The sequence below is a fragment of the Pungitius pungitius genome, chromosome 16 (assembly GCF_949316345.1).
Source record: "Pungitius pungitius chromosome 16, fPunPun2.1, whole genome shotgun sequence".
In the NCBI taxonomy this organism is placed as follows: domain Eukaryota; kingdom Metazoa; phylum Chordata; class Actinopteri; order Perciformes; family Gasterosteidae; genus Pungitius; species Pungitius pungitius.
The window spans coordinates 5,993,474-6,013,675 of record NC_084915.1 but is presented as its reverse complement, the minus strand read 5'-3'; the positions used below and the strand labels follow the sequence as shown (position 1 = coordinate 6,013,675).

At 46.1% G+C, this 20,202-nt stretch overlaps 1 protein-coding gene across 7 annotated transcripts in view; it reads left to right on the top strand.

The window, feature by feature from the left end:
- The window catches only part of abr (ABR activator of RhoGEF and GTPase), an 82,776-nt gene that overhangs the window by 59,974 nt on the left and 2,600 nt on the right, over positions 1-20,202 (top strand). For 6 of the 7 annotated variants that reach the window (XM_037466625.2, XM_037466628.2, XM_037466627.2 and 3 more), the window contains 6 exons: positions 18,106-18,165; positions 18,505-18,614; positions 18,773-18,912; positions 19,417-19,551; positions 19,690-19,795; positions 19,999-20,152. In XM_037466625.2, the coding sequence (XP_037322522.1) occupies positions 18,106-18,165; positions 18,505-18,614; positions 18,773-18,912; positions 19,417-19,551; positions 19,690-19,795; positions 19,999-20,152 (705 nt within the window). Of the gene's footprint in view, positions 1-10,855; positions 11,378-18,105; positions 18,166-18,504; positions 18,615-18,772; positions 18,913-19,416; positions 19,552-19,689; positions 19,796-19,998; positions 20,153-20,202 lie in introns of those variants that run through there. The other variant, XM_037466631.2, reaches the window with a different exon arrangement.

Here is a 20,202-nt window from a genome sequence, read left to right as displayed (position 1 = left end):
CACAAAGCAGCTCCTCAGTTGCAAATTCTCACTTAAAAGGTCTTTGTTTCCACACTTAAAAACATCCACTCCTCGCCGCTTGGGACATGCATGCCCTAAATAACTGCACGCACCGCTGTAAGCATTCTGAAATCATACAAAGACACAGATACCCTGCTGTTTTTTTCGTTGTGGGTAGAACAGGAAGAGCCCCTGACCTGCCTGGGTGTTGATGTGCAAGCTTCAAGACAGTCAAGCAACACATTTGTCATCTGCTTTTTTTTTCCTGTTGTTTTGTTTTGTCAGTCGGATTTCCCGCCTGGGAAAAAGGCAACAATGAAGATTTGTATCTTATAGAAAATACCATAAGGAGAACAACAGCAAAACCAAATGTTGGTGTGTTAGATGGTCCCGACTGAAGTCTGATTTATCATGGAGAGCAAATATCCTAAATGCATTAATATTGTGAGCAATAGGTTGCTGCGCTTTGACCCGCTGTTCTGCCTTCGGTCTGTGTGTCACACCTGAGACCCATGCCAGTCGAAACCAGGTTTGTACATTATGTTGTTGATCCCTACCAGAATTAAATGGCATTGGCGGTGACCATGAACTGAACATCTTATACTGTGAACTTGCCCTTTACACAAAGATCAGCTCAGGCAAATAGGAATTCATTTGGCAGGTATTAAGTCATAAACCAATGCATTGAACATCCAAAATCATCAAACTAAATCCTGAGGAAGCCACGAATCCATCCGGTATTTGTTGAGACGTTCATGGAAAACAAAGCTTACCAGACTGTGACACGCCGTGTGTACTCTTCATTCACTGGAAACCATGACTGTGCAGGATTTCCCAGCAAAACCCACCCATGCATTGTTGAGGCCGTGGTGCACCGACCGACCGACTGACCGACCGACCGACTGACCGACAGAGCCACACTGCTAAACAAAAAACCATTACGGATTTAATCTTTGACAGTGAAATTCTGAATGTAACCAGTTCTGAGAAAAGTGATGTCAGAAGTGGTTAAAGCCTCTGTACAAGTCGCAGGCGTTGGACAGACTTTTGAGGACAGGATTCAGCCGAGTAGAATGAGTTCACTGTGGACCGTGTAGGAAGAGCAAAGCAATTGCAAATTGAAAGGCTAAAGGGTCCCTTTTTCCTCCTCCACACCTCTCTGCGTCAGAGATGTCGAAGGCAAGTGGGCTTTGTAATCTGCCCTCATTAAAATGCTCCATAATGTGTCAGGGAAGTGTTGACAATGGATGGAGGATTGAGGATTACCCACCACGGATAGCACTTGAAGAGATGGAGCAGTGGAGGGACGAGAGCCCCATATGGTGGCCAATTATGTGACGCTGAGAGTTAAAGGGAGAACAAAGGAGCTCATCACAGCGCGAGAAATGAAACGCCCTCCAGAGAGACACCGTGAATCTCTCTCCGCCCATTCACAACGCCGCTTTTGTCTCATTGCAAAAAAACAGAACAGAAATAATCGGAAACCGTCTTAAGGTAGCGGGAAGCTGCCAGTATTGAGAAGGCGGGAGAGGTGACGAGAGCCGTAAGAGCTCAACCTTTCCCTGGTTAGTGATCGGGATCAGCTGCCACTTCCCTGGGTCTCTCTTATTGTCTCAGCTGCAAGTCTTTTAAAGCTCCAGGAGAGTAATGCGTAGGCTCTGCAGTCTGAGACTTGATCACAGAGTGTTCGGAGAAATTCGCTCTCATACGGTTTTCATAGCATGAGACTGCTGCTGGCCATCCAACCACAACAATATGTACTTTTTCTTTTGGTTAAACCCTGCGTTCCCTCTTTGGTGATCGCTCACTAACAACAGTTATTCTTTCTTCATATCATAATGTAGTTAAGGGCTAGTCCCCCCTCCTCCCTCGGTGTAGTGTAGTCATCTTTAAGTGACATGCAAACGTTGCATTCCCCAAGCTGCAGATTCATAGAAAGCAGATGACATTGGAAAAAGCACTTCACCTCGCCCCTCTCATCTCATCTGAACCGACTCTCGGGGAAAAGCTCATTTCATGCTCGGATCTGCCTGCCAGCAAACTGAGAGGCTCGTCTCATGGATTGACTCGGGCCTGTGAAATCCCCGGGTGGTCATTGGCTGGGTGTCCTGTGTGAGGAAAGCTCCCTCAAGTTGCGTCCTTTGTTTCTGCTCGGCCGCCTTTGATCCGTTTCCAGGATTTATCTGTGGTTTTACACTGGTATTTAAATCTCTATGATATGGAATTTATAGAGCACATCATATAAAGAAGTATCATGTCAAATCAAAGTATAACTATAATAATAGTACAATTTATGCTCAATGAGAGTGGAATCGATTTTGTCGCCTCAATCTGTGCTGAAAGCAAACACAGTCCTTGGTTGACTGCTTGGAAAGCTCTTCTCAGAGACCCCTCAGTATGCCGGTGTCCTTCTTGGTTTCTTTTTCTTCATCAGATTTCACATCGCTGACTGAACCACGTCTTGCACCACCTGAAGAAACTCCCATCTTCTTTAATCCCCCCGCTAACAACCCAGTAAGACCAGAACACTTTCTCCCTCCCTGCATCCCTTTTCCCTCTTGTTGTCGTTGGCAACGTATTAAGGTAAACGGGCCTCAGCAGCACACTGTGTCCCAGCGTGGAGAGCCCGGCTTTCAAGTGGCTAGTCACACGGGATGAATACATCTCCAGTTGACGTTAGCTCTGGACTGACTGATTTCGTTTTAAACCCAAGGGGGGGGCGAGCTGTCGATTGGGTTGGACCGTTCCGAAGACGTAGGCCACTTTGTTGGAGCGGTCTCCTCGGCGGGTTTGTTCAGTCGTGATGAGTATGCAGGAACCTTGATGCTTTCCTCATGGCCAGATCTGGGCTCTGTGATTGGTGGTCGTGCACCTCATTAATCAGGAGGGTAGAGCTGCTCCGGGGACAGGTTGAGGTTTGGGTTCTTCGAGGAATTGGAGATGGGGTCAGACCTGACACCAGGAAAAGGTGGAAGTAAAATTATGTCTTTCTTGTTTTCTCCATTTTAGTATGCTTTATATTTCTAGATAGTGTGCAGACTCAGCTGCAAATTTTGAAAAAAACTTATTTTTATTTTTTTTATGAGACGAAACCCTCTCAATGCGGCGCAACAATAATACATTTTTAATAATGTTTTGACACATTTTCGAGTTGGAATCTCATTTCAATTAATCGGGCAGCAATGGTCAAGTAATCTCTGTATCAATTCAATATCTTGACCAAAGTATAGTGAGTCACTCTGATTACCGACATCCAGGATGTTCTTTGCAGCATAGCCAGAGCTGGGCAGAAAATCACTGATCTAAAGACAAGATTTTATATCCGCAGAAGTAGTTCCAATCCATCGATTCCAATCCATCGATCATCAGAAGGAGTCAGGTGACCTCTCGCGAAGGCATAGCGGAGAAAACGCCAAATGGTTTCTGCCATGAGCTCATTCCGCGTAAACTGTCAACTCTCTTTCCACGATCTGCCCTCAGCAATCCTTTCCTGTCGCAGAGTGCTCCTGCTTGATTCAAATCTGTGAAAGAAAAGCAGCATTCATTTCTTCTGATGCTTTTGGGTGAAGATGAGAGTTCTCGAAGGTGTTGTGTTTGTGTTTCCTTACCGCCTCCTGCGTGTGAAACAGTAGTGGACTCTTATCAGTAGCTTGTGGTACTGCAGCTGTTGTTCTCGGGTTCCTGCTTTCACCCTTTGCATGTTGGCGTGTTGCAGAGGCATCTGCTCGGCTCCTTTGGAGATCTAACCGCGTTCGTGGGCGAGTTAAGAGAGAAAGCCCCCAGACACACACACACACACAGACTGATTTGAACTGTTAGACAGGAAGGAAAATTGAACATGTTAAGTGCTTGTTAAGGGACATTTTTAACACTCATCCTCCCGGGCCATGAACAAGATCTAAAAGGAATGCAAGGTCTCCGAAATACCCATGTTTACACTTTGACCGTTTAACCCTAAAACAAGCATGAGCCAATGAGGTATGACCTGAGATATGAGGTCAAGATTTTCTGAAAGCAAGACAGCACGATATAGTTAGCTTGATGGTTCTTTTCACTAAAATCAGTTCATTTTTCAATTTTTACTGCTTATCTACTTATGAACTAGCTAAAAATAACGTTGAATACTATTTATATAGACATATAAATACTCTATGGCTTTCACTTGCTTTGTTATTTCCTCAAGAGGTGTTTTGCACGCTAGTTCCAGGTCAGTGCTCAAACCTGCGTGCTCTCCGGTTGGTTTTTCCATATTCCGTGCACTCCACTTCTCAGAGTGGCTCCATGTTTAATGGGAAAGTCACTAGTGTAACACTGACATGACTGATCCATAAGGATGGGGAGCTCCATGGGCAAAAACCCCGCCCCCGTGAGGGGATCCAGTTTTCATAACTTGGGTTATTGCAGCAGGCTTTGAGACATTACGCCGTTGATATGGCAGAGCCGTGAGCCGTGCCAGGCGCTTGATCCTGCTTTATGACTTCCTGTCCCAGGGCGACGGAGGGAGGGAGGCTGCCCATTTCCTGTTCGGACTGGGAAGACCACTTGAACTCTGGGACGGTGCACTAATCGCACAGGCCCTGTTTTTTTTCAGTATCGGAATTCCCTCCCACTCTCTAAGGTCCAAAACTGTGGCTTTACTAGGTGTTGTGGTACCTGCGTTTCTCACATAATGGACACGAAAACCAGCGCTTTTCTAGCTCTGCTTTACTGTAGGGACAGCCGCCCCTCTGACAGATGTTTAACCTTCACTGATGTAACTAAACATTTCCTCACCTGGCAGATATACACAGGCTGGAATGAGTTCAACTAATGTCAACATATAGTGATGAAGATTACGAGGATTCTTTGTTATTGTTTAACCCTTTTATGCTGCTGTAAGCTTCTTGAGTTCTGTCCTGAGGCCTTGGCATTGCCTCCCTTTTACCCCCACAAACAAGGCTAGTGGTGACACAAGTCTTTTCATGTGGGGGAACTGATGATTCTGAATTCCCACCGACTGCCTGCGACGTCGTTTTCAACTTGTCAGCTGTGTCATAGATGAGGTCATCGCCGGCGCGGTTAGCTCGCTGTGTTTACAGCCTCGTCAAATCCAGCTGCCTTTGTGTGGAATAGACTGAATTATCAAAGGATTGTAACTAGAAATGTTTAACCTTTAAGTAACCTTGTGGGGAAAAACACGGTCCTCAGCGTTCCTCAGATCACTAGTAATCTCTGTGCATTGCTTTGTGGCATATTGCGTAACCAGCTTGTCATGCTGAAATCATTTGAGCAGAGATTCGTTTTTCTTCTCAAACGTCCTTTGCAGGATCCTAAAATGCGCTCAACCAGCGGAGGTGTTGTACCTGCTCCCTGTGCTGGTCCAGCTTTCAAAGCGCCGAGTGGGTGTTTACGAGGGAGGGCCGCTCAGGAGTCTGCTTCACAAACAGTCTTATGTAATGCGTGTTGTATCATAGCCCAGGGAACGATTTGTGAACTGTTAGCTTGTGTTACAGGAGCAGACCAGGAGTTGTTTGGGTTGACTCTGCTTGTATCTTCTCCCTACAGTACTACTGGCCAGCGTGGAGGAGAGCAGGTCAGCTCGGGGTAGATACGAGTCACAAACACCGCCTCCGGCCTGCTTGTTGACCAGAGTTAAAGGGGAAAAAAAACTCCGGCCGCTAAGCCGTCTGCTTTATCTGTGAGTTTGGAAGCAGAAAGACGGAGGATTAAAGTAGATGAAAGAAAAGAAGAGAGGGAGAGCAGAGAGAGAGCGTAGCCACAGCTCTCTCCTGATCCCTGAGGGGGTTTAGTGTTCTGCTCTGCTAACTTCGTTCAAACAGAGGTTGGTCACCATGACAACCCAATTATCAGGAGCTGAGGCAGGTGGACTCTCCATTGATTAACTCATTGATTTACCTCTTTCAAGTTGATGGCTTCTTCACCTGCTAATGAGGTTTGACCCTGACACTGATTCATTTATTTTCTTTACATATAAATAGGGGGGGGGGGGGGGGCGGAGTGACTGTGAAAGATATACAAATAATGATTGTGATTTCACGTCCCTCGTTAACTCAGCACACCACCTCGGTCTCGTTCAGCTGATCATTTTTTTAGGAAATGATGGGACGTTCAGTTCATTTTTTCTTTTTCTCTTCTCAAAGGAGTGGTTTGACATTTTGGGGAACTTTCTTGCGTATTGTTTGATGGATGGATCCCACTCTCATCTCTACTGAATATAAAGCTACAGCAAGTTAGCTTAGCATTAGCGTCAAATGGAGGCGTGCCAGTTGCTTAGTCAGTGGGAACGTTGTTTTGGTTTGTAGTTCAAGTTCTGGCATTATATTCATTTTAAACTGACCGGACTGACTGCTGTTTACAAATGTAACAAAAGCCACCTACTTGCCACTTGAAGTTGAAGTTGATTTTGTCTGGGTTGTGCGCTGCAATATGCAAAAATGTCAAACATCATGAACTCTCTCTTTCCAAAACTGGAAATCATTGATTTGGTTTTTAGACCAGGATACTTTAAAGAGTTTAAGTTAGGTTCCCCTGTGTAAAGCACTGTGTCAAGTCCTCCTTCCCTAACATTTTGACAGTCTTGGTCCAAATGCCTCATGGCTTTTTACTCTAACCCCCAATCTAGTCACCTCGTTCTTCTCCCTGCTCATATTCATCAAGGAGACTGCGTCCAGTCGGTCATGTGTTTATACTTTTAGAGTGAATTATTCAAGGTTAGCAGCAGCAGCAGCAGAAACGTCTCCCTGTGAGGCTGCACGCTCCTGCATCACTGGAACTGGGTCAAACTGCTTGGTTGTAACAGAGCCCAGTCAAGCAGAGGGCACAACGCGGACGCCACCTCTCCAGCATAAAGGTATCACATCCACAATGTGCTAAAAGGGCAGGACGGTTGTATGAGGAAGTGGTACCCAGCTCCAGTGTGCATCACAACGTGTTACTGAGGCAGAGAATAACACTGAGACTTATGTTTAACCTTTGTTCTATTTACACAGAGAAAATGTGTTCTCTGTGCAGATGAGTGAACTAATCCCAGGAAAAATTCAACAAGTGGGAACTCTATCCTGGACATTGTAGCGATGGCTGGACCCATCGCAGAACCAATTTCTGAATGTTCAGATCGCAAAAGTTATTTTTCTTTTTTTTAATGCTAAATATCTGTGTTCAGCTTTATATTGAGCATTGGGTGTTTTTATTTAAAGTAAAGTTTCAGCTGCTTTCTAAGAGTGTGCTGTGTTGTCTAGCCATTACAACCTCTACTGAGGAGGATCTGGTGAGTCGAGGAGCAACGCATTTTAATCTTGTTGCTAATCATGCAGATGATCAACCTGGGGATCCTACCCTACTCGTACCGAGGAATCAGGACAACAGAAATGAAATCAAGATTGTTTAATAAATGTGACCTTTAATACAATCAATAAGGCGGGACGCAAAGTAAGGAAGTCATGGTGTGAAGGACTGCATCACTGCAGGGTATAACCTCATTTTTTGTCATGCAGTAACTGCAGCGTTACTGCTTCACCGTTTGCTCTTGCATCACTCTGCTCCTCTGCCTCTTTTTGCGCTTTGTTTTTCTCTCCTTCTCTTCCTTAGAGAAACGATAGTCATAACATGGTTATGCAGCGACACTAATCTACAACTAAATGGAATTTAGGTCCATTCATATTATTTCATGCCCTGAATTCTCCTGTTCAGCACCCACTGATCAAAGCACCCACCCAGCAACACACAGCAGACTACAGCTACATGCTAATGAAACCTTCCCATTTCCTTCCTCCTCTTCGCTATCCATCCCCACTATTGTTTCTGGGCTAAATAAGAGATGGAGGCTGCGCTTAATCTGAGGAGGATGCGCCCCCCCCCCACCCCCATCCTCCCAATGGTTCAGATGAAAGGGAAGCAGGAATAAGCTGCAGAGCACCCTAAGGCTGTGATTTCCCACCCTGCCAAACCCCTTTCCTCTCCTCCACACACATTTTTGTACACCCACTGTACCCTGAAGGACCCTCCCTTGAAACACCCCAACACACACACACACATACACACACACTTCCTTTATTTTTTACCCCATTTTCTCTTCCTCTTTCCAAGCTCCAGTGAAGGCAGCAGGAAAGATGAAAGAGGTGTAGTGGGTCATCCAGTCAACATGCTCATATGGGCCGTTCGATTTAAATCAGATTGAATTATCTGCTCGCTACACAGCTTGTGGCCAAATGGTCCACCATCACTCCCCACCCCCTTACACCTCATCATCAAAGGAATAGTTCAGAGTTTTAGAGATTTACAAGCAGCTGGGCAATGTACCCAGGATGTCCACCGTACAGTCGCTGGAGCTCCTCACGTGTTGCATTAGCCAGGCGCGGTTTGAGAGCTGCTCTTTATTCCTACTGGAGCCAGTGCCACCAAGCACATCTATAATTAAGATGTCCTGATGTCAGTGCATGTGGACACTAAGGGCTCAACCATCTTCTAACCGATCTTTATTGATATTTTTCAGTTAAAATCAACTAGGTTTTTAGTATTTCATTGTAGTGCTTTAATGCCTCGGAAAATCTTATAGTTGCACTTTTTTTTGTCCTCGAAAGAAAATGATGCATGAATTGGGTAGTTGGTCTCAGCCAGAGTCAGATGATAAAAGAGAGGGTCAAATATCATACAAGATAACAGCCACAGCCATCGGTCAGGTGATCTCTGAATCCCCACTAACACCACTAACATCTCAAGGATTACCACTTTAACTAATTACTCACCTCTTTTTCTCTTTTTCTTTCATGTAGTCTCCAATTCCCTCAAGAACGTTTAATCTCATCCTTTTAGACTGCCGCCTCCTCTTGCATCTTTCCTTATTTTTTTACTTTTATCAACCTCACGTCTCCCAAGCTCAGTTCACCCTCTCAGATGGTTCATTTCTCTATACAGTACCATTTTTCTTTTTATCCACACGAGAGCCTTGGAGGAAAATAAGGGTGCTTTGTTCCCCTCCTCACACGCACAGCAAAACACAACCAACCAACCAAACATGAGCGTTTGCCTCCAACAAGACAAATTTTATCCACGTACATCGCTATCCGGTTGTTATTTCTTCAGTAAATTTGGGATTTGGGGAACCGTGCATAACTGGCTGGTCTGTTTTTAGTGTGTGAGGTTAGTGTGAGCCCCCAGTACTCCGGGGGGTAACACGTCTGCATGTGCAGCGCGTGGGCATGTTTATCATGCCGTAAATGGTGCACGGGACCAGAGGAGAGCGCCTACGCGTGTTACAGTTCTTCCGGGTGAGGGAGTCTGTGATTTGTCCTGATGTGACGCGTTGTGATGTGATGGACTCCATGTGACCCGTGGCAAAGAGCAACCGCGCTCGGGCTTCTTGTGATGGCGGGTGTGAACGTACAGGAACAAAAGGATCTCTTTGATGAATGCTGGGGTCACCAAAAAAAAAGAGTTTTAAACACCTAAAACCTACAGTTCTATTTCTGTGTTTTTACCCAAGTATCTCCCGCCTCCCAGTGGGGTTGCTTTTCTTAGCCCTCCCATTTCCAAAACATGGTTTTCCCAGACATTCTTTCCGAGTTGTGACGCATGGAGAGTGTCCCAAACCCTGGGAGTTAAAAATACTCTGTGCCACTCTTCCACCCCCCCCCCCCCCCCCCCCCCCCTGTCCTCAGTCGGTCACAAGTCAGACGTACAGGCTGTCCCGCTGCCCCTTTATATCTGTTCTCTAATTGTATCTTGGCCCCAGAAGACGCACAAACCCACCGCGCCGCCGTTCCGCCTCTTGCTGTCTGGGGCTCATTGGGATCTTACCGTGACGGCTTGTTCTACATGGCTATAAAAGTAACCACTACATATGTTCTCTTTATACTTTTTCTACTGGCACCCGCTCTTCTGACCAAATCTACGATGGACGAATTGTTAAATGTTCATCTGGATTATCAATAACCAATAACTTGCCATGTCGGATAAATTGGATAAACCGTTTCCCTTGTACTTGTTGATTTGAGCCAAAGGTGGTTGTGTTGCAGAAAACTTTTATTTCTTCATCTCCTCGTAAACACAGCTGTGCTCCTGGCTTTTTCTCTGAATCCCCTCATGAGTCACCGGCCAATCAGCATCGCTCCACTGACCGGCAGACACCCGCACGTGTGCACGTCTTCAGATGTGGCCCCAGAGTCTGTAACCTTTCTCCCAGCAGAACGCTTCACCCCCTCCGATTCTCTCATTTCAATGGGACGGGACATGACAGAGTTTGACAGGCATACACAGACACTCACCCCCCTCTCCCCCCTCTCCCACTCCCACCCTCATCCATTAAACAGAGGACTAGTACCAGCCAGTCCTGTTGAACGAAGACGCTGAAGCGTGCAAGTGTGAATCTGTAACAGCGTGGTGAGGAGAAGTCAGTGACAGTAGGCGTGGAGGAGGAAGGGGAGAAAAATGGACGTTTTTGGAGGAGATGTTAAAGCTGTAGAAGCTTTTATAGCCTCCCAGATTTCTACTGAGACATCTTCCCCTGTTTTAGACACCAATATTTAGTCCCTTTAAAGTTTCACGCCTTCCTCCACCTCTTTCTCCTCGTTCACATTCCTCTCTCTGCTCATTTCCTGAATGCGCTGACCAGCTCTGGGAAAGGTTGACAAGAGGTCAAAGCACTGAAAACACAGTGCAGCATCCCTCTATCTCTGCCCCCCCCCCTTCCCTCTATCTCCTCTGTTTGCCCTTTCTCATTCAGTGTCTATTGCTCCCTCCTCCCTTTGGGTGGATCTTTTGGAGGCGTGTCCATCAACATCTGGAGAAGCAGGGCGGCTCAGCAACAAACGGGAGCTCATTGGCGGCGCCTCTCTCTCTCGCTCTCTCTCTCTCTCTCTCTCTCTGGCTCTGCCTCGTTCTGCCTCGCTCCAGCGCTCCGTCTCTGTGTGGAAGTCAGATTCTCACAGCGGGAGATGCCGGCAGCTGACTGTGGAATGAGCTCACAGAGGATTTATTCTCAGGCTTATCAAGGAGACCATGGCAGCATCTCGCTCTCCTCTCTTTCATCAATTGTTCCTTGTTTTAAGTGAAGGTCTTTGAACTTAGCATCAGCAGCGGGACACTTTTTCATATTTTTTTTTGAGAGCGACACTTTGCAGGGATCCATCCTCCCTTCTCCTCGTTCTCTGTCCACCTGCGATCCGGGTCGCAAGGACCGTTAAAGGCTTCTGGGATGACGGAGATCTTGGTGTCGGATGTAAACTTGAACTCGGTGTGCGAGCGTCTGGAGCAGCACTGCTGCGTGGGCCAGAACCAGCACAATCTGTCCAGCCAGCCGCAGACCCCCGTGCTAAAAAGGCACACCAACACCGGGGCCAAGCTATGGGGCCGCGTCCGCAGCAAGCTGCTCAGACAAAAGGTCTCTCGCTTTTGCATTCTACATTTGCACACACACACACACACACACGTGTAATAGACACACACCAGCTGTGTTTCCTCTCGTTTGTGTTCTCTCCTGTTTATCACTCTGTCACTCCCATCAGTTTTCTGTGGCTCAGGATTTACCTCTGTGTGCTCTCTCTCCCTGTGTGTCTTCCTTTGAGCACACGGTTGACTATTGTTCTTATCGGATGTGTCTGAGCGTGTAGAGGCCGTGATGTCTATGAAATTAAGACTGATCAGCCACAAATGGGTTCTATTTCAATCAAAAAGCTTTTCTTTCTGCTCTCTCCTCTCTTTAAATGACATTGTTCTTTAACAGTTCACATTCTTTGATCAGTTTAATAAAACCACTGGTAGATAATACAATTTAAAATTTCCTGTATCTTTCCTGAGGTTTCAAAGTTTGCCCTTCCTACATCCTACTCTCTGTTATTCCTTAATTAAAGCCACTGAGGATGAGTTCATGGTATTTCCATCTAAAACGTCTCTGTATCCGCTGAGCTCCCCCTGCTGTTTATTGTATTCGCCGCCCCCCTGTGGCTGAGCACTTTTGACATTTCAAGCACAGCTGGCTCTAATTAACAGTCACATTATCCCAAATGACCTGCAGAACACAGGACCAGCATCGCATTGTATTTACACAACACGCAGTGCAGGGATGAAGTTTGAGTCAACTCTAACTTTAGAAGTATGTTCGGAAAACAAGTTTTGTCCGTGAAGAAAACTATTGGCTTTGTCCTTAAGTTTGTCTGAAGCATTAAGCACGATCCTGTGCTTATCATTCATATAATCCAACCTGATGAGGGTCACAATTACAAGACTGAGGTTTATTCAGAACGGGGGATTGTTGTCATTTGGTTAAAGCATTCTTGTTCGGTCAGATGACCCAAAAATGATTGCGCATGCACACACACACACACACACACACACACGCACGCAGGACTGGTGTGGCACCGTTTACGTGCACGTTCTGGGTTTTGATTCCTGCGTGGGAGCAGGAAAATGCTCTAGATGCTTTCTCTATATGAGAGAAGTAAAAGAAGCCTATGGGTCTGAATTCTGCATAGTCCTGCACACGCAGCAAAAGCTCTTGACACATTTTCTTTCTTTTTTTTCACTGTCTTGGCACATGATTATTCAGCAGTACTCCTCATCTTCATCCTGAGTGCATTGCCAGCATTTTAAGTTGTGAACTGTGTGCACTGACCAGGACAGCGGAGACTGAGTTTGACCTTTGCTTCAGTGTTTCCTACTTATTCAACAGGAAGCCTGAACACTGGTCACGAAGCTCGATGAAGCGAGGATTACATACTAAACCCCGACTTTACTGCATCGACCCGTGGGTCCTGTATCGACCCGTCCCTCGCCCCTCTGTTCACGCGTCTCCACATCTTCATCTTTTGTTCCCAGCCAGATTTGTCAAATGATCGTTGGTCACATGAAAAAAGGGCTTTTATATTAAGACAGGACCGGTTGGACGCAGTTTGTTTTGCCGTTTCTTTTTTAAATGGTGCAATGGTGGTCATCTCTGAAATGTCCTCTATAGTGAAATATTTTTTTAATACATTCTAATTCTAATAATGAGTGATGGGGGCAGGGGAAGAAGATTCAGGGGTTACTTATTTTCTGTTTGTGTGCATCTGTGGAGTGTGTTGTGTTTTTAACAGGGTTTTGAGAGCAATTTTGATGTTGGAGGATGTGCGGGGGGGGGGGGGGGGTTGTACACCGGGGAATTGTCCCCACTCATTCCGCCTAAAGCGCCACCTAATTAAGACAAGGTGTGATGAGACGGGAGGCAGGCTGGGAACACTAACTAGCTTGAAAGCAGACACAATGCATTGTTTTTGTGTCCCACCAGAAGAACAAGCGACAATGAGACAATGAAGATATCGCCTGGTTGTACACTGTTTTATTATGTGTATTATTTATTTATTTTGGGGGGGGGGTTCTGTTTGTCATTATATCCTTTTGTCTGAGGACTTGATTGCCCAGGCATGTATGGTTTTATTTTCTCTATTCAGTTGAAGCTGGCTTACTGGGGAGAAATATGGAGCTGGCCTGCCAGCTTAGCCATGGAAGACAATCGGATGTGACCATTATCATCCTCCCCGGCTGCCTCGTCTCTCGCCCCCGCTGCATTTTAGCCCACCTACGAAATGATGCTCTTTCATTTGACTATGTTGATTAGTGCTGATGAGAAATTTGGGATTGCATGCCTAAAATGCCAGCCAGTCCCCTAATGGCATTTTTATATAGGCCACATGAATCTCCGTCTGTCCCCACCGGAGGGCCGAAACCTTTTATTGGCCCCAATCCATCCATCTTCTGTGCACAGGATCTGTGATCGGTTAATGAGCTCCAAGGGGGGCGCGGCAGGTCAGTACAGCGCTCTCGGGTTGAGACCCACGATGACCTCCTCTCGGATAAGTCCAGCCTCATTGCTTCTGGCTTCATGCAGGGTGGCATTAATCTCTGCAGGGCGATAACAAGGCATTAATCACTTAATTAGGTGGTGAGTTGGGAGGTGGGCAGGGATTGTCCAAAATAGTCAAAGGCATTGAGTTCACAGTACAGGAAGAAATTGCTTTTTTGTTTGTTTTTCCTCTCATGGGAGCTCTCACACTCACAATAAAATTCATCAACTCTCTCCAAGAAAGTTGATGAATGTTACATCACAACCAGAGGCGAGACGCCTCTTGGTGATTGCACTGGCACCTGCAACAAGAGCCACACGTCACACTCCACCCGGAGATGAGCTAATGGCTTACAAATGGGGCATGCTGTTATTGGTTAAGTGTCCAAATAACCTGAATAGTGAGGTAATGACCTAGCCCACGGCAGGCGAGGGGGAAAAACAAGCCCTGCAGCTCTGTCCTAAGCGAACACAAGCGGTTCATCACAGGACAAAAATGGGACTCGGATGACAGTCTCTTCACAACAAATGTGAGTTCTGTCACTGCTGCGCTAGATTAAATCAGATATTTGGGGGATTATACTGCGGGACAACAGTACAAAGCAGTGTTTGCATCTGTAACTTCACCATGTGGGTTTTATAAAAGAACGGAAGGCTTTGATTGTATGAGTTGGTATTAATCCAGAGAACCTGAAGACCATACAAACTACAACAAATGACAAATGTATCATATTGGTGTTTTAAATACAAAAGAGAAACGTGGAAGCACTACTCAGTGAACAAAGCACCTCTAAATTATAATCACATTTCTATTTCTATGTTCCTAAGTGTAGGATAACTCATGATTTTGGCGCAGGCTGCAGGCAGGTTTGTGTTGCATGATTGTAGCATGTGCGTTTGTATGTTATATTCCCGAAGAGAGAATCACATACTGCCCTGCAGTGATGCAAAGGCTGCACCGTAAATAACAACTCTGGATAGAACAAGGAAGCGAGGGACGAAGGCAACATGGCAACCACAGTTCACAAAGAGACACGGCGTCGTCAGCAGCTGTTGAGTAAAGAGGCCTGCTGATGCACACATAAAACATCATGCCAGTGTGTTTATTTGTCTAAAAATAGTCACGCTGCTAGTATTCTGTTCAGCAGATGCTATGTGTTAGCATGGTGGGGGTTAAAGGCTCAATCACTGCACAAACACTCAGGCAGCCGTGCAGAGCTCTGTTCTAATTAGAGGACTAATGAAAAGCTTTCTGCAAATGAATATTTAACCAGAAACTTTTGCAAAGCAACATGAGGGTATGAAAAATGAATTAACTCTCCCACACAGCAACAAAGGCTAATTAGGTGTGTAGAGGTTTTACTGTGAAAGGCTTTCAACATTGTTTAATTCGCTGACTGTTTGGCTTAATCATTCTTGCAATTGTTTTTTTCTTCCTTTGATCAGCAATGAAGGATCTGCACTACACTAAAAGGAAATCCAGTGTATCACGTATCGCTTGCATCATTTACATGCTTATGAGTAAAGCATACGTCAATGTGTGTCCAGTGTTCCGTTGGACACGTCCCTGAGGGCCCTTCAGTCGTCATGATGAGACAAACATTTCCCCAAAAGGACCTCTTGCATGTTTCTTGCATGTGTCCTTATTCTGTACAAATCCAGACCCTGGGGGCTGTTCTCCTGCTGTGGTGCTGCGTCCCTGAAGCCCTGTGTGTGCCTGAGCGTTTGCAGACCTCTGACCGTCCCGCTGCGTCACCCTGCTGCTGTCAGTCCACTCAGGCTGCAGGAGTCCACGTCACATGCCCGTGCAGGATCGGGCTAGGAATATGACGTTAGCCTAGAACACGAAGGGTCTTCACTTCTTAGCTGGGCAGCAATAGCATCTGTCTTTTTGTTCTAAAGAAAGCGTGTAGCATTAAGGGGAACACGTTCAGGAGTTTGCTGTTGGTTGTGTGTAAACATCTTTGTTCCGTGCGGGTGTGATCTTACGTCTATGTTTTTGCCGTGATTCTTACGGGGCACCCGAAATCTAGCCAGTTTTGGTGTTCAAATATTCACAAACACACTCAAACGATTTACCCGAAAAGCTGTATCATCTCGTGGCGCTCCATGGAACCGTATCTAGAACTGAAGCCACTTCCTGTTCTACATGACACCGTAGCTTACCTTATCTGCTGTGTTCTGCAGATCAGTGGAGACAAAGTACAGGCTGCCTGAACGGCTCGTACTTGTACATAATTGAGGGGAAAGACGCTGAAAGACGGCAAGCACAAACCTTCTGCAGAATGGGCAATCAAGGCCGGCAATGTCTCGTGGAGGCCACGTGCCTCCTGTTGCGTTCACATGCTCCGACAGACAACAGGAGTAAAGTTCAAAAGGCCCTTCACAGTGCGGAGAGATGAGCCCTTAACCTGCCATCCAGCTGCTCAAGGAACAATGAGTTCCCATATAAAACCAGTGACGCACTGGTTTAGCTGCTCCTCCAAACACTTACACATCTATTGAATTCTACATGCGGGAGAAAGCTTGAAGCGTGTTCCTCCATCACAATCGGTCCGCTGGATTTGAAGCGTTTCTGTGCTTTGTGCTTACGGCTGGAGCTTGTTGTGTCCTCTGTCATCGATAGCTTTTAAGGCCCAACAAGGAGAGCTTTGCCCCTCGTGTGATGCGATCCTAATCTGAGCAACATTGGCCTCGGGGATTCTAATAGAGACATAATATAATGCACAAACCTACTTTACAGTAAAAGCTGCTCATGTGTTCAAAATCCCATTCAAGCATTCCTATGAGCGGAAATCAGTCTCCTTTTTGGAGTGAGATGAAAGGGGAATAAAGCTGTGCTGGTTTTCTTTCTGCTGATCCTTATAAAAGGTTTTAAAAGGTACCACAGGATCCAGTAAAAACAAGCACCGTGGAAGTTGAATGGTTACCGCGCCTTGCTAGGGATGCATTGTGTATATATATCAGTTACCTGGAATGTAAATCCTGTTTAAGTCAAGACATTTTCTCGTAACATTTCAAGTCAAGCATCCAGTGAGGCGGACGTCTTGTTAATCAAAAGACTGGCATCGGGTACTGGTCATCGGCTCAAAGCCCAGGTGTCAGCGTATTGGAGGAAGTCAGATCCGACTCCAGCTTAGGGGATGGTCGTTAAATCCCTTCTTGTTGGATACCTTTATTCTCTTGAAACACCCTGACTTTTCTTTTGCCGTTTCCTACCATGTCCATAAGGTCCAGCTTCACTCAGATTAAGTCTTTTCTCTGTTACTTGCTGCCCTCTTCCTGCTGTCAATCAGGATCAAACCTCAAACCCTCAGCCGACTGGACACATTCCACTTTAACGTCACAATTCATTTCCGAGAAAGACGTCTCTCTTAATTCTGAGTGATTTTTAGGAGGAACTCAGGCATTCTTTGTGTGTGCAGTCATCCCTTTAAACCGACTTGTTTCAAATTCAATCTATTTTATCTTTTTATTAAAAAAGAGCAAAGCTGAGGATTTAGTTTGCAGAGGGGTCAATGAGTGTAACCACGGCCTGTAAAGAGCCCTCTTTGTTTTTACAACCCTTTTGCGGTGCATTCATTTTTAATCTGTTTTTTTTAGGGATTAGCAGAGAGTAATAGGACGGAAATGGGTGGGAGGGGGTTGTCTTTGTTTTTTCACTGACGGGAGGCGTCTGGATCGTTGCCCAGTCCTCTTCTTGGCAGTAGCTGTGTAAAGGCCCGTTTGCAGTGATTACCCGTCCCTCGTCTCGGACCCATGTCCCGCTGGGAGAACAGGCCTTAACGATAATAGCAATGCGTGAAACCGATGCCAAATGGCCTTTTTACGAGGTAATGAAATACTGGCACTGAGGACTTTTAATGGTGGCTGCCTAATGCTGTCAATAAGAGAAGTGTGCTGCACTTGTGCTCATCCAACCACCGTTGTTTTTCTCAGTTCTCAGGGTTGTAATCACATAGCTGTGTCTAGTGCAAACAGCCTATTAAAAAAAGCGCATTAGCACAAACATACAAACCAACACTCCAGAAGACTTAAAACAACAGCATTGTGTGTCAAAGGGCATCATGGGACGTGTGTTTGGTGACGTTTCTGAGTCGATCCGCAGCACTTGCCGGACTCCAGGAGCCTGCAGAAGGTGCACGTCGGAAAGCTTAAGTGGCATCTTTTTTTCCACCAAAGTAGACTTTGTGACTCGGTTGTGCAGCCGCAGTGAATAAGAATTGAATTATCTTGTTTGCTGGTTGGAAGGTCATCGCCTAATGTCTTTCTGTCTCCGTTGTGTCTTTCAGCTTGATCCTCAGACTGTGCAGTCCAAGAACTGGCACATGGACGTCATCGAGATGAACGGGGTAAGACACAAACAACTTGAATCCAGCTTCCACTATGGCGTGTGTGTGTGTGTGTGGGTATTATCATGCGTTGTGTTTGCTAAAGGCAACGCAGGTGTTTTTCCCGTTGGTCGGCATCTTCCTACATCCGTGCAGGAAGTGATTTAGGATATCCAAGTACACCAATTTGTGTACCGCACCTGTGTAATACACATCTGTATGGCTGTGATGTTTACAATTTACTCCAAATGTTTAACTTGAAGACGTCGGATATTAAATATTTATTCCAAGTGAAAACAAAGAAGTGGTTGATGAGAGCAGCGCCAGTTTACTTCAGCCGTCTTGTTTGTTTATCCTCAGATCAAAGTGGAATTCTCCATGAAGTTTACAAGTCGCGACCTCAGCTTGAAGAGAACACCGTCCAAAAAACAAAGTGGTGTGTTTGGAGTCAAAATCAACGTGGTGACAAAGTAAGTATGTCTTTGCATTGGAGTCCAAAATGTGCAAGACACAGCGCTGTGAAAAGGAAATTCCTCCTACTTGATTGCTGACAATATTTCGGCCCAGAATTGTTTCCCTCACATCCTCAGAAAGGTAACGTTGGTGTACTCTCTGTCCACATCCTCAGGCGCGAGCGCTCCAAGGTGCCTTACATCGTCCGTCAGTGCATTGAGGAAGTGGAGAAGAGGGGGATCGACGAAGTGGGAATCTACAGGATCTCAGGGGTGGCCACTGATATCCAGGCCCTCAAAACAGCATTCGACACCAGTGAGTCCCGCGTCCACTGCCTCGTCTCGGCATCATGACCGGAGAACTGACAATTTGGAGTAGCAACAGATTACATTGTTAACCAGCCACTCCTCTTTGGTGACCTACATTCAATAATGTCCTATTGTATAATAGTAATAATATTTTAGTAATAAAGCAGTTTACTACTTTACATTGTCAGTGCTATTTAATAAATTGGAGGCACATCTGCTCTGTCAAAGTGACTCCTAAGAGCCACTTCTCAGTGGGGATTTGCTGTGGCGCTCTGTACAAAAAAGATTTGTGGGGACTGAGCGATGAGCAGCAGCAGATGTCAAATGTTCTTGTTGCATAACAGGCACTGAACGTCGATCCCACAGGGACAGTGCAGTGTCACCTTTAGTTCTTGTGTGGCCTTGGACTGTGACTGTCAGATTACATATTTCCCGGAAACGGCACCTGTACTATCGTCCGTCTGTAGTAATGCAGTGTGCTCGCTTTCTAATCTTTGCGTCTGACCTGCAGATACCAAAGACATCTTGGTGATGCTGAGCGACATGGACATCAACGCCATCGCGGGAACCCTGAAGCTGTACTTCAGGGAGCTGCCGGAGCCTCTGCTCACCGACCGCCTCTATCCCGCCTTCATGGAGGGCATAGGTGCGACCTTTAGGCCCCCGAGAGTGTGTGTTTGTCGTCAGCGGGGAATTGAGCTCAACCAAAACTGGAAGAGTTAAAGACGGCTGACTTGCAGTAGTTCAATCTAACACCCCCCCCCCCCCCCTCTCTCTCTCGCAGCGCTCTCAGATCCGGCAGCCAAGGAGAACTGCATGATGCACCTCCTGCGCTCTCTGCCCGACCCCAACCTCATGACCTTCCTCCCTCTGCTGGATCACCTCAAACGGTACACACACACACACACACACACACACACACACACCGAACCAACTCTCAGACGTACAAAGACTCATCCTAATGATAAGAAGTCTCATCATATTGTATATCTTGAACAGTGTGGATATGTGTATATTATATTAAGGTTCACGTTATCACTCATTACTTACGAAAGTAGTAATAATTAACGAATGTGTGCGTGTGTTCCTGCAGGGTGGCTGAGAAGGAGCCCATCAACAAGATGTCCCTCCATAACCTGGCCACCGTGTTTGGCCCCACTCTGCTCAGGCCCTCAGAGTCTGAGAGCGCGAAGGGACTGCACATCACCTCCGCCTCTGACATCTGGTCACATGACGTGATGGCACAGGTAACTTTGCGCAGACGCACTTTGTTTTTTGAGGCGGACGCACTAGCATG